The sequence below is a fragment of the Chiloscyllium plagiosum genome, unplaced genomic scaffold, assembly GCF_037043375.1.
Source record: "Chiloscyllium plagiosum isolate Xiang-an unplaced genomic scaffold, Cpla_swu_hap1 HiC_scaffold_9, whole genome shotgun sequence".
NCBI lineage: Eukaryota > Metazoa > Chordata > Chondrichthyes > Orectolobiformes > Hemiscylliidae > Chiloscyllium > Chiloscyllium plagiosum.
In genome coordinates this window covers 6,070,929-6,083,069 of record NW_028270147.1, presented here as the reverse complement: position 1 = coordinate 6,083,069, position 12,141 = coordinate 6,070,929, and the positions used below count along the sequence as shown (strand labels likewise).

Sequence of the window (12,141 nt, the reverse complement as noted above, 5' to 3'; positions counted from 1 at the left end):
AAGCAGGCCATTCGACCCATCAGGCTTACACCAGTTCTATTACTAGTGCCAATATCCTGCCTTTTCCCCGATATCCCTGCACACCATTACTATCCAAAAACCATCCAGTGCCCCTCTTGAATCTCTCAGTTGACCCAACTTACACCACAGTTCCAGCAGTGAACTCCACACCCTAATTACTCCCTGACTGGAAAAAGAAATTATCTCACATCACCTTCCCCTCGTTCATGCATCACTTTAAATCTTGGCCTTCTTGTTCTTGTTATGTTTATGTATTTATGAGCTGCTACAGAGGCAAATTGTTCTTGTGCATTATCATAATGAGAAACAGTGAGCAATGCTTTTCTTTGTGGCTTTTTCAAAATGACATTTCTCCCTGCAATTAATCATTATTCATAATAGGTCAATTGGCATCTCATCTATTTGAGAGAGACAAATTTGAGTCAAGTGTAGGACAAGCTGAATTTCAAATGAATTGCCAGAATCAGTACATGAGTTGAGCCCACACCATTGATTTAATTCTGCATCACATTTGAATCAATCCAACTAAGCCCACCAAATCCCTTGATATAAAATAAGAATAGAAGGGGGAGGTCTAGTGGTATTATTGCTAGATTGTTAATTGAGAGACCCAGCTAATGTTCCACCTGGGTTTGAATCCTGCCATGGATTCAAATTCATTAATAATCTGGAATCAAGAATCTAACAATGATTGTGAAACGATTGTCGGGGAATCCCATCTGGTTCACCAATGTTCTTTAGGAAAGGGAACTGCTGTCCTCATTGGCCCTACACCCACAGCAATGGTGTTCAATCCTATGTGCCCCCACTAAAGATCACTCAGTTGAGAGTGTTGTGGTTCAGTGGTAATGTCCCTACCTCTGACCTAGGAGGCCTTAATTCAATTCTCCTCCAGAGTTTGTAACAGCATCTGAGCGGATTGATTAAGGGAACATCTAAATTAGGAACGCACAACAGGTGAAATCTGAAGCATGCAGAAACGTTCACAGAGAAGAGGTAGATGTAATAATTACTTTGGTTCATTGTCAGTAGCAGCCGTGGAATTTCGTTGATGCTTTTAAAGCCTTTCGTCTGAATGACTGGGGTCATTGATTGAACGTGCACTGGCAAAGGAAGCTCGAAGCCTTGATAATAGATTGTTAGCTGGTAACAAAACAATGAGATTCACCATTACAAAGGTATAACAACCCTTAAATTAAGACAATGTGAATTGATGTGAAAGTGCTGGCGTTGGACTGGGGTGGAAAAAGTTAAAAATCACACAACATCAGGTTATAGCCCAACAGGTTTAATTGAAAGCACTAGCTTTTGGAGCACTGCTCCTTTGTCAGGTAGCTGGTGGGGCAGGATCATAAACTTAAAGACTTAACAGCAATCTATGTTTGTTCAATACATCACATCAGTTGTATGACATTTTGATCTTTTACTATAAATTCTGTATATACCTACTGAAGGAACAGCACTCCGAAAGCCTGTACTGCCAAATAAATCTGTTGGACTATAACCTGATGCTGTATGATTTGAGGCACTGTTTGGTAAAATTTAACAGAGATTGTCTTACCCTGGGTAGTTTAACAATTGTATCAATGGTCCATGGTGATGTTAGGGCTATCAGTTGTGTGATCTGATGCGAAGGATTACGTTTGAATTTATTGGAAAATCCAAATAGAAAAGCAACTCCAGATCCAATCCTGGTATAAAAGAGCATTGCTGTAGTGTTATAGGTAGCGCAAATGGAAAACAGGGAAGTAAGACAATTATATGACACAATACTTACACCCTTCCACCAGATATCATTGCAGTAGGGATTTCTGACCACTGAGTTTTAATTTTCATAGCTGGATGGTTTGCAAGACGTCCTAATGATGCCTCATAAGATATTTTATATTTCTGGCAGTCTTTGCCCCATCTGAACATTAACTAGGAAATTTAAAAAAAAGGACATTTTCATTCTCTGCCACATAGGAAAATAAGACATAGAACAGTACAGCATTGGAACAGGCCATTCAGCCCACCCTTTTTTTGCCAACCATGTTGCCATTCCAATCTTCCAGCACATGATCCATTTATCTCTAATCCTTGCCTGTTCATGCAAGTTTGTGTTTGGCCTGTATCAGAAAGGTTGCTCCCCACACTTTCTCCACCAAATGATGAGGGGGCACCACACCCAGTCCAGTCAAAGACCTGAGCATCCGTCAAATGCCTGTAGGTCTCAATCAGGCAGGACTCCACCCTGGGTTAATGGCTCTCTAGAACTTCCTTGACATCGATCACAGTGAGCTAGATGGCATTGTCCCTGCAGGGGGCTCAACCTTACAGTCCAAAACACCGTCAATATGTAGAGATAGAAGAAACATCCATTTTGGGAAATGTCTGGTCTCCATTCCAATTCCTGATGTCTCTGCCAGGTCTGTGGCAAAATATTGATCAGGAAAGAGCACAATTTCCATCTGAATATCTGTGGAGTGCCTCAGAGAGAGTGTATGGAGGACATCTACATTTTAATGCATTAGAAATGAGTTTTAATGAAAACATATCAAGAGAAAATCCTGCAGGCAGGAGGGCTAGTAACTAGAAGAAGTGGATTTACAACCTTGTAATCCACTCTTCCTGGCTCACACAACAGATTAGAGACTGTGGTTGTAGGAAAACTGATGCTGGAGAAACTCAGCAGGTCTGGCAGCATCAGTGGAGTGAGAAACAGAGTTAATGTTTTGAGTCTGGGATGACTCTTAAGAACTGAAGAAATGGGCTGAAGGTTTGAAAAAGAGTTGTACTGAATCCAAAACATTAACTCTGTTTCTCCCATCATAGATGTTGCCAGATCTGCTGAGTTTCTCCAGCACTGTCTTTGTTCCACTGAACAGCACGCTGGTTTGAGGAGAATGGAAATGTGGATCATTTGTTTTATCAATGAGTTGCTATGACCTGGGGTGTGCTGCCTTTAAGGTAAGTAGAATAAGATTCAATAATTTTTTTTCCCTCAAAAGAGATTCCTGTAAATCCGTGAGAAGCAGAATGTTTGCAAAGGCAATGGGGAAAGTACAGGGGAAAGTGTGAAATTTGGAAAGCTCTTTCAAAAACTGGAAGAGGTGCAATGGACCAATGACTTCCTTCTGTGCTTTACCATTTGACAATTTATACATTACCATTGAGGAGAAAGTGAGGTCTGCAGATGCTGGAGATCAGAGATGGAAATGTGTTGCTGGAAAAGTGCAGCAGGTCAGGCAGCATCTAGGGAACAGGAGAATCGACGTTTCGGGCATTAGACCTTTTTCCTGAAGAAGGGCTAATGCCCGAAACGTCGATTCTCCTGTTCCCTAGATGCTGCCTGACCTGCTGCGCTTATACATTACCATTGCTTTGTGTGCTTTCGGAATTGCAGCATCGACACACATTTTCCAGCTGCTGTCTTCCTTCAGTTCGACAACTCGTATGTGCATTCTAGGCCAGGCATCTGAACCCTCCATCGATCCTGTGAGCTGATATCCTTGCTCTTTGCCATCAGTTCTTTTAGCTTGAGCAAGGATGGTGACGGACGGTGTGCCTATTGTTCCAATGAAATTACCCTAGAACCACAAACAAACATCAACAAAATGATTAATAAGGTGCAGGAGGAGGTTATTCAGCCCCTCAAAATCTGTCTCACCTCCCCTTAATTAGTTGTGTCGCTAATCGATAGCTTTTAACTCCATCTATCCACCTTGGTCTGGAACTCTTAATTGTGTTACCTGCCAAAAATCTAGCAATTTCAGCTTGAACATTTAAACTGACCACACACTCAGTAGCCTTTCTAGGCCAGTGTGTTCCAGATTTCCACTGTCCCTTGTGTAAGTACGTGCTCCCTGTATAACCCAGAGCAAATTTTAAAATACTGTCCCGTCAGCTGAGGAAACAATTATTACCTTTCTACCTTACCCTATTTAGTTATTATCTAATAGGTTATCTATCAGCTCTTATCTAATAGGTTACCCAAATGCTTGCATTAGATCATCCCTCAATTTCCTAAACATGTGGAAATATAAGTTTATCCTCTGCAAAGTCTCACGTGTATATGTTGATGAATCTACACCACACTATACATGAATAATATGTCAGAGTCACTCTGAACTCTAGACACTGGAAAACTGTGAACTACAGACAGCCTCTAATGCAAGAAATCTTTTCACTCCATTAGGATGAATGTTGATTCCCCTTGCTTCCTTGCTGCCCACAATCCTCATGAGATTATTTTTTGACAGCCATTGTAAAACAACTGGAGGTTTTCTGCAAAAAGTGGGCACCTTGGAATGGAGAATACTTCACCCAGCATGCATTGCAGCTGAAAAACTGCTCTATCTGCAGGACTGGATGCTTGAAATACTATATCCCAGGGTGACAGTGCTTTCACAGCCACCAGGGAAGAAACTTCAAACTCAGTTGAATATTCTTATTCTATATTCAATAACCAACTTGAAAGAGGGAAAGAGCATGTGTTGCATTTCTTAAGATACTAGTGACTGGTTTCACAATGTATCCTTCTTAAGTTAAAAATCACTCAACACCAGGTTATAGGGCAATAGGTTTAATTGGAAGCACACTTGTTTTCGGAGCATCGCCCCTAAATCAGGTGATAGTGGAGGGCTCAATCCTAACACACAGAATTTATAGCAAACATTTACAGTGTGATGTAACTGAAATCATACATTGAAAAATTGATTGTCTGTTGAGCCTTTCATCTATTTGAATTCCATGATAGTTTCACTTCTTTCAGGTGCAAATCACAAAACCTTTTTTTTTTAAAAGTTGCATTCTCAGGTTAGCTGTTAACAAGAAACAGAAACAGCAGTGAGCCATTCAGTTCGACAACTCGTATGTGCATTCTAGGCCAGGCATCTGAACCCTCCATCGATCCTGTGAGCTGATATCCTTGCTCTCAAGCCTGCATTCCACAAGATCATGGCTGACCTGCTACTGGCCTCAACTCATCTCTCACACCAATGCTTCATATGTCTCAAATCTGCAATATTTTAGAAAAAAGCTATCTGCCTCCTCTTTAAATATTTTCTGTGATCTAGCCTCTACAACTCTCAGACATTCCTGTTGGTCTTCAGCTAGTAGGCGCTTTTCTTGGTTACATCATTAATCCTGAGTCTAGATTAGAGTGGTGCTGGAAAAGCACAGCAGGTCAGGCAGCATCTGAGGAGCAGGAAAATCAACGTTTTGGGCAAAAACCACTCATCAGGAATAGAGACAGGGTGCCTGCAGAGTGGAGAGATATATGAGAGGGGGGTGGGGATGGGGAGAGAGTAGAATAGAGTACAATAGGTGAATGGGGGTGGGGATGGAGGTGATAGGTCAGAGAGGAGGGTGGTGTAGATAGGTGGAAAGGAAGATAGCCAGGTAGGACAGGTCATGAGGGTGGTGCTGAGCTGGAAGGTTGGAGCTGGGGTGAGGTGGGGGAAGGGGAAATGAGGAAACTGGTGAGCTTCGGGGCAGAGGAGATGACCTGGGGGTTGCAGTGAGAGAGAGACTCACTGAGATTCTTGTAGAGAGAGGAGGAAAACTTCTTCAAGGTAGGCATCCTTGCAAGAGGATTTGCAGTAGGGTTAAAATCAACTAGGTAAAAACAAGGACTGCAGATGCCGGAAACCAGAGTCTAGATTAGGGTGTTTTTATCTACCTCATTAATCCCAATACCAAACGGTCTCTCAGCATCTCATTAAGGGTTAAACCAAACTCACATACTTTGGCCAGTTGTCTGAATTGAGTGAAAAATCCTAATACTGATTCACCTGGTTGTTGAATTGTCATTCTTTGATGGCAGCTTCGAACAAGTTAAGCTTCCCAACTAACAGCATCATGCCAGAAATGCTCACCCCAACTCCAAACTGACTGTAGTGAGTAAATCTCTTCAGGACCTTGCTCTTCTCTTGTTGCCACTGATATAACTCCACAGAGGGTGGTATCCCATCACTAAGTCCCCCTTTATTTGCACATCAAGAGTCTTGGCCCTGGTCCAGCCCCCTCAGAGCCAGCTCTCAGTGTGAACAGAACCTCTGAACCTCTTGTTTATATCTGTCAGCCAGGGCTCCCTGATTTGAGAAGATTAACAACTCCAATCAGGAAACTCATGTTCTATGAGGTCCATCTGGCTGACCTCATTACAATCACTATACACCCTTGTCATGCCCACTCAGAATCTTGTCTATTTCATTTGATCTCTCCTCATTCTTGTAATGAATAACGGCATAATCTGTTTAGCTGCTCTTGATGTGTCAACCCCTTTATCCCAGGAGCTGAAAATGTGTTGCTGGAAAAGCGCAGCAGGTCAGGCAGCATCCAGGGAACAGGAGAATCGACGCTTCGGGCACAAGCCCTTCTTCAGGAATGACAGGCTTGTGCCCGAAGTGTCGATTCTCCTGTTCCCTGAATGCTGCCTGACCTGCTGCACTTTTCCAGCAACACATTTTCAGCTCTGATCTCCAGCATCTGCAGACCTCACTTTCTCCCCTTTATCCCAGGAATCAGCCTGCTTTTTCTTCATTCACTGATTGGATGTGGGCATCACTAGTTGGGTTAGCATTTATTACCCATTCTTATCTCCCCTGGAGAAGGTGGGGGTGAGCTGCCTTCTTGAATCATTGCAGTCCATGTGCTGTAGATTAACCCACAATGCCCTGAGGAATGGAATTCCAGGATTTTGACCCAGCGACAGTGAAGGAACGGCAATGTTTCCAAGTCAGGATGGTGAGTGGCTTGGAAGGGAACTTGCAGAGGGCGGTGTTCCCATATATCTGCTGTCCTTGTCGGTCTAGATGGAAGTGGTTGTGGGTTTGGAAGGAACTGCCTAAGGATCTTTGGTGAATTTCTGCAGTGTCTCTTGTACATGGTACACACTGCTGCTACTGAGCATCAGTGGTGGAGAGAGTGGATGCTTGTAGATGTAGTGTCAGGCAAACATGCTACTTTGTCCTGGATGATCTCAAGCTTCTTGAATGTTGTTGGATCTGCACCCATCAAGGCACGTGGGCAGGATTCCATCACACCTTGCAGATGGTGGGCAGGCTTTGGGTAATCGTGAGGTAAGTCAATCACTGCAATATTCCTAACTTGTGACTTGTTCTTGTCACCACTGTGTTTTTGTGTTTATCTGTGTTTATCTGTTTCTGTGTAATGTCAATCAAAGGATAAATATTGTCCTGGACAATGGGAACAACCCCAATGCCTTTCGTACATGAGGGATCTTTTGAAAACACCTGAGAGGCCAGACAAGTGCCTCAAGGGTCAGACAACATCTCATGGGGGTGTTAACCTAGATTTGGTGCTGCCCAATGACAATACAAAAAAAAAGTAAATTTGAAAGATTACAGCAGAATATTCTTACCTTAATGTTTTCACCTGGCTTGAAGTTAACTTCTATGAGGTCCTGGTTTATTCTCTGTAAAAACAAAATGATGTCAGTCACTGTTTTCCACAGAATCCATCAAATTGTTGTCATGTTTTAATCAGCTCCACTTTGCTACATACATATTACTGGTAAAACCCTTTAACATCAGTAAAGTCTAGCTTTTCCTCATCCTATCCAAGGCAGCAGTGATGGTATCTCCTGCCTGTTACTCTGACTGAGTCATGGTCTTTGTCCAGCTTCCTAATGTGGGGTTCATGGACTGTCATTAAAGTCACTTGGAATGAACTCTACTTTGGAAAAGGTGGATTTGGAAATAGCATGAGAGCATAACAATACTTTTTCTGCACCCTATTCAGCCCTTAGAGCAGATCGAAGCCCATGTGTACTGTTGGCTGATGTGGGGGAATGGGAGAGGAGACCATGGTCGGGACTTCTGCTTCCTTCCAGGCGCCTTGCGAAGCAGCAACCTTCATGTGATTCATATCAGTACCTACCACTGATGGAGTTTCCCGTACAATGGAGTCCAGGCCCCAACTTACTGTTGGAACCAAATTGCAATCCAGGAGGAACTCAGCAGCCATTAGTCTCTCTGGTGAGGACCTGGCTACACAGCAGCAGGGAATAAAGGAAATCAAGATCAAGTTGCAAAAGGCTTCAAATTTTGCTGCTGTCTGCCTTGAGACTTGAGTGAGGGGGCAATTCAGTCTTAAACATAATCCCAAATAAAACAATCAGCTTCTGGGTTCAGAGTCAGTACTGTTTGAAATGCTGAAATAAGGATGAAGATTTGTGCACATCAAATGACAACAAACACCACTTGTTCAAATAACAGACAGTGTAAATGCAGGTGGAATGTGTTCCGTGATTGGAGAGTCTAGAATCAGAAGGTACAGTCCCATGATATAGTTTAGGTTATTTAGGATGCTGTGGAGCACGGAACATATGTTTGCACAAATGCAGTGTTCTGTATTAGATGTAATAGACATACAGCTACATTCTTGCAGTTAACAATGAGATCAACTCATGCCTGAACACTGGAGCAGTTGGCTGGTGGCAGAATAGGATGACTACTACTGATCTCACAATCTCTGGTGCCATAGACATGCTTGCTGTGTTATTTAGTCACCATTGTGAGGTACAGGATAGATGGCTGATTACAATAGACAATAGGTGCAGGAGTAGGCCACTCTGCCCTTCGAGCCTGCACCACCATTCATTATGATTATGGCTGATCATCCTCAATCAGTATCCTGTTCCTGCCTTATCTCCATAACCCTTGATCCCACTATCCTTGAGAGCTCTATCCAACTCTTTCTTAAACGAATCCAGAGACTGGGCCTCCAAAGCCTTCTGGGGCATAGCATTCCACACACCCACCACTCTCTGGGTGAAGAAGTTTCTCCTCATCTCTGTCCTAAATGGCCTACCCCTTATTTTTAAGCTGTGTCCTCTGGTTCAGGACTCACCCATCAGCGGAAACATGTTTCCTGCCTCCAGAGTGTCTGATCCTTTAATAATCTTATATCAGATTATCAGATCCCCTCTCAGTCTTCTAAACTCAACGGTATACAAGCCCAGTCGCTCCAATCTTTCAACATAAGATAGTCCCGCCATTCCAGGAATTGACCTCGTGAACCTACGCTGCACTCCCTCAATAGCCAGAATGTCTTTCCTCAAATTTGGAGACCAGAACGGCACACAATATTCCAGGTGCGGTCTCACCAGGGCCCTGTATAGCTGCAGAAGAACCTCTTTGCTTCTATACTCAATCCCTCTTGTTATGAAGGCCAGCATGCTATTAGCTTTCTTCACTACCTGCTGTACCTGCATGCTTGCCTTCATTGACTGGTGTACAAGAACACCCAGATCTCTTTGTACTGCCCCTTTACCTAACTTGACTCCATTTAGGTAGTAATCTGCCTTCCTGTTCTTGCCACCAAAGTGGATAACCATACATTTATCCACATTAAACTGCATCTGCCATGCATCTGTCCACTCACCTAACCTGTCCAGGTCACCCTGTAATCTCCTAACATCCTCCTCACATTTCACCCTGCCACCCAGCTTTGTATCATCAGCAAATTTGCTAATGTTATTACTAATACCATCTTCTATATCATTAATATATATTGTAAAAAGCTGCGGTCCCAGCACTGATCCCTCCAGTACCCCACTGGTCACCGCCTGCCATTCCGAAAGGGAGCCGTTTATCACTACTCTTTGTTTCCTGTCAGCCAACCAATTTTAAATCCAAGTCAGTACTTTGCCCCCAATACCATAATTTTGCTCACTAACCTCCTATGTGGGACTTTATCAAAAGCTTTCTGAAAGTCCAGGTACACTACATCCACTGGATCTCCCTTGTCCATCTTCAGAGTTACATCTCAAAAAATTCCAGAAGATTAGTCAAGCATGATTTCCCCTTCATAAATCCATGCTGACTCTGACCTATCCTGTTACTGCTATCCAGATGTGTCGTAATTTCAACCTTTGTAATTGACTCCAGCATCTTTCCCACCACTGAGGTCAAACTAACTGATCTATAATTTCCTGCTTTCTCTCTCGCTCCTTTCTTAAAAAGTGGTACAACATTAGCCACCCTCCAATCCACAGGAACTGATCCTGAATCTATCGAACTCTGGAAAATAATCACCAACGCATCCACGATTTCTGGAGCCACCTCCCTCAGTACCCTGGGATGTAGACCATCAGGTCCCGGGGACTTATCACCCTTCAGACCTAACAGTCTCTCCAACACCAATTCTTGGCAAATATAAATTCCCTTCAGTTCAGGTCCTTCAGCCACTGTTACCTCAGGGAGATTGCTTGTGTCTTCCCCAGTGAACACAGATCTGAAGTACCAATTCAATTCTTCTGCCATTTCTTTGTTCCCCATAATATATTCCCCTGTTTCTGTCTTCAAGGGCCCAATTTTAGTCTTAAGCATTTTTGTCCCTTTCACATACCTAAAAAGGTTTTTACTATCCTCCTTTATATTTTTGGCCTGTTTACCTTTGTACCTCATTTTTACTCTGCGTATTTCCTTCTTAGTAATCCTTTGTTGTTCTTTAAAAGCTTCCCAGTCCTCCTTTTTCCCACTCATCTTTGCTATGTTATACTTTTTCTCTTTTGACTTTATATGTTTCTTAACTTCCCTCGTCAGCCACGGCCACCCCTGCCTCCTCATAGGATCTTTCTTCCTTTTTGGAATGAACTGATCCTGCATCTTCTGCATTATACCCAGAAATATCCGCCATTGTTCCTCCACTGTCATCCCTGCTAAGGTATTGCACCATTGAACTTTGGCCAGCTCCTCCCTTACACTTGGTCTTTGTCGGCTCTCAAACATCTGTTCAACATGGTTGGGTGTGGGCCTTAATTTGAATAAATGCATTTATCACTGCTGCCCTCCCTCTGTTCTGTATTAGTCCTTGAAAGCGTGCAATTACTGGGAATAGAACAAAGATGTTTAAACAGTCACATAACACCAGATTATAGTCCAACAGGTTTATTTAAAATCACAACCTTTTGGAATGGTGAAGGAGAGGGAGATGCACAGGCACAGAATATATAGGCTGAGAGATAATGGCAAGATAACTTCAGGGAATTAACAGTGTCAACAGTATTTACTCACACTATTTGTACTTACTTGTTTACACTCATAATTACCTAGAATCATCCTGCTATTATCTCAGTACCTATATATTCTGTGCCTGCGCGCTTCCCTCCACTTCACCAGCATTTGGTAAATAATACCCATTGCTGCCATCAAGCGTTGGTGGTGGATGGAGTAGATGTTTGTGGATATGATGTCAATCAAATGGGTTGCTTTGAATGGTGTCAAACTCCTGAGTGTTATTGGAGCTGCACCCATCCAGGGAATGGGGAGTACTAATCACACTCCTGACTTGTACCTTGTAGATGGTGGACAGGCTTTGGGGAGTCAGCATCCAAGGAGCAGGAGAATCGACGTTTCGGGCATGAGCCTTCCTGAAGAAGGGCTCATGCCCGAAACGTCGATTCTCCTGCTCCTTGGATGCTGCCTGACCTGCTGCGCTTTTCCAGCAACACATTTTCAGCTCTGATCTCCAGCATCTGCAGTCCTCACTTTCTCCTAGGAGTCAGGAGGTAAGTTACTTGCAGCAGTTTTCCTAACCTCTGCCCTGCCCCTGTAGCCACTGTACTTATATGGCTAATCAAGTTGAATTTCTGGTCAATAGTAAATCCCAGCATGTTTATATGTGGAGGATTCAGTGGTAATAACACCATTGAATGTCAAGAGGCAGTGGTTAGGTAGTCTCTTATTGGGGATGGTCATTGCCTGGTATTTGTGTGGCGTGAATGTTACTTGCTAGTTGTTAGTCTAGGGCTGAATATTGTCCAGGTCTTGTTGCATCTGAACATGGACTGTTGAGTAATGTGCTGATTTTTATTTTTTTTAATTAGAGTATAAGTCTTAAAATGTGAAATGTCATTCTTTGATTCTTTCAGTCAGTCACTGGGAAATTCAAACAATGTATAATTCAGACATTGGTTGTAACCATATCTCATTGTTTTCTTGCTTTCTCTTACTGGGACAAACATGGCACATACATCACCTCACCCACTGCCAGGCAAAAATATCAAACAGCCTCCCCACAAGAAGAGGGGACTAAGGCATTTGCAGCATTTTAGTGCAGGTCTGTAAGGGAGGTGTTTGTTCAACTACAAATTTATAAATTATAGTGTTT

General features: G+C 42.9%; 1 protein-coding gene across 1 annotated transcript in view; it reads right to left on the bottom strand.

Annotated features, from left to right (window-relative positions):
- The window catches only part of LOC122554110 (vitellogenin-like), a 106,611-nt gene that overhangs the window by 16,575 nt on the left and 77,895 nt on the right, over positions 1-12,141 (bottom strand). The window contains exons 24-28 of the mRNA XM_043698608.2: positions 7,388-7,441; positions 3,378-3,590; positions 1,799-1,941; positions 1,583-1,712; positions 1,035-1,164 (exon numbers count right to left, since the gene is read on the bottom strand). Of these exons, the coding sequence (XP_043554543.2) occupies positions 1,035-1,164; positions 1,583-1,712; positions 1,799-1,941; positions 3,378-3,590; positions 7,388-7,441 (670 nt within the window). The remainder of the gene's footprint in view (positions 1-1,034; positions 1,165-1,582; positions 1,713-1,798; positions 1,942-3,377; positions 3,591-7,387; positions 7,442-12,141) is intronic.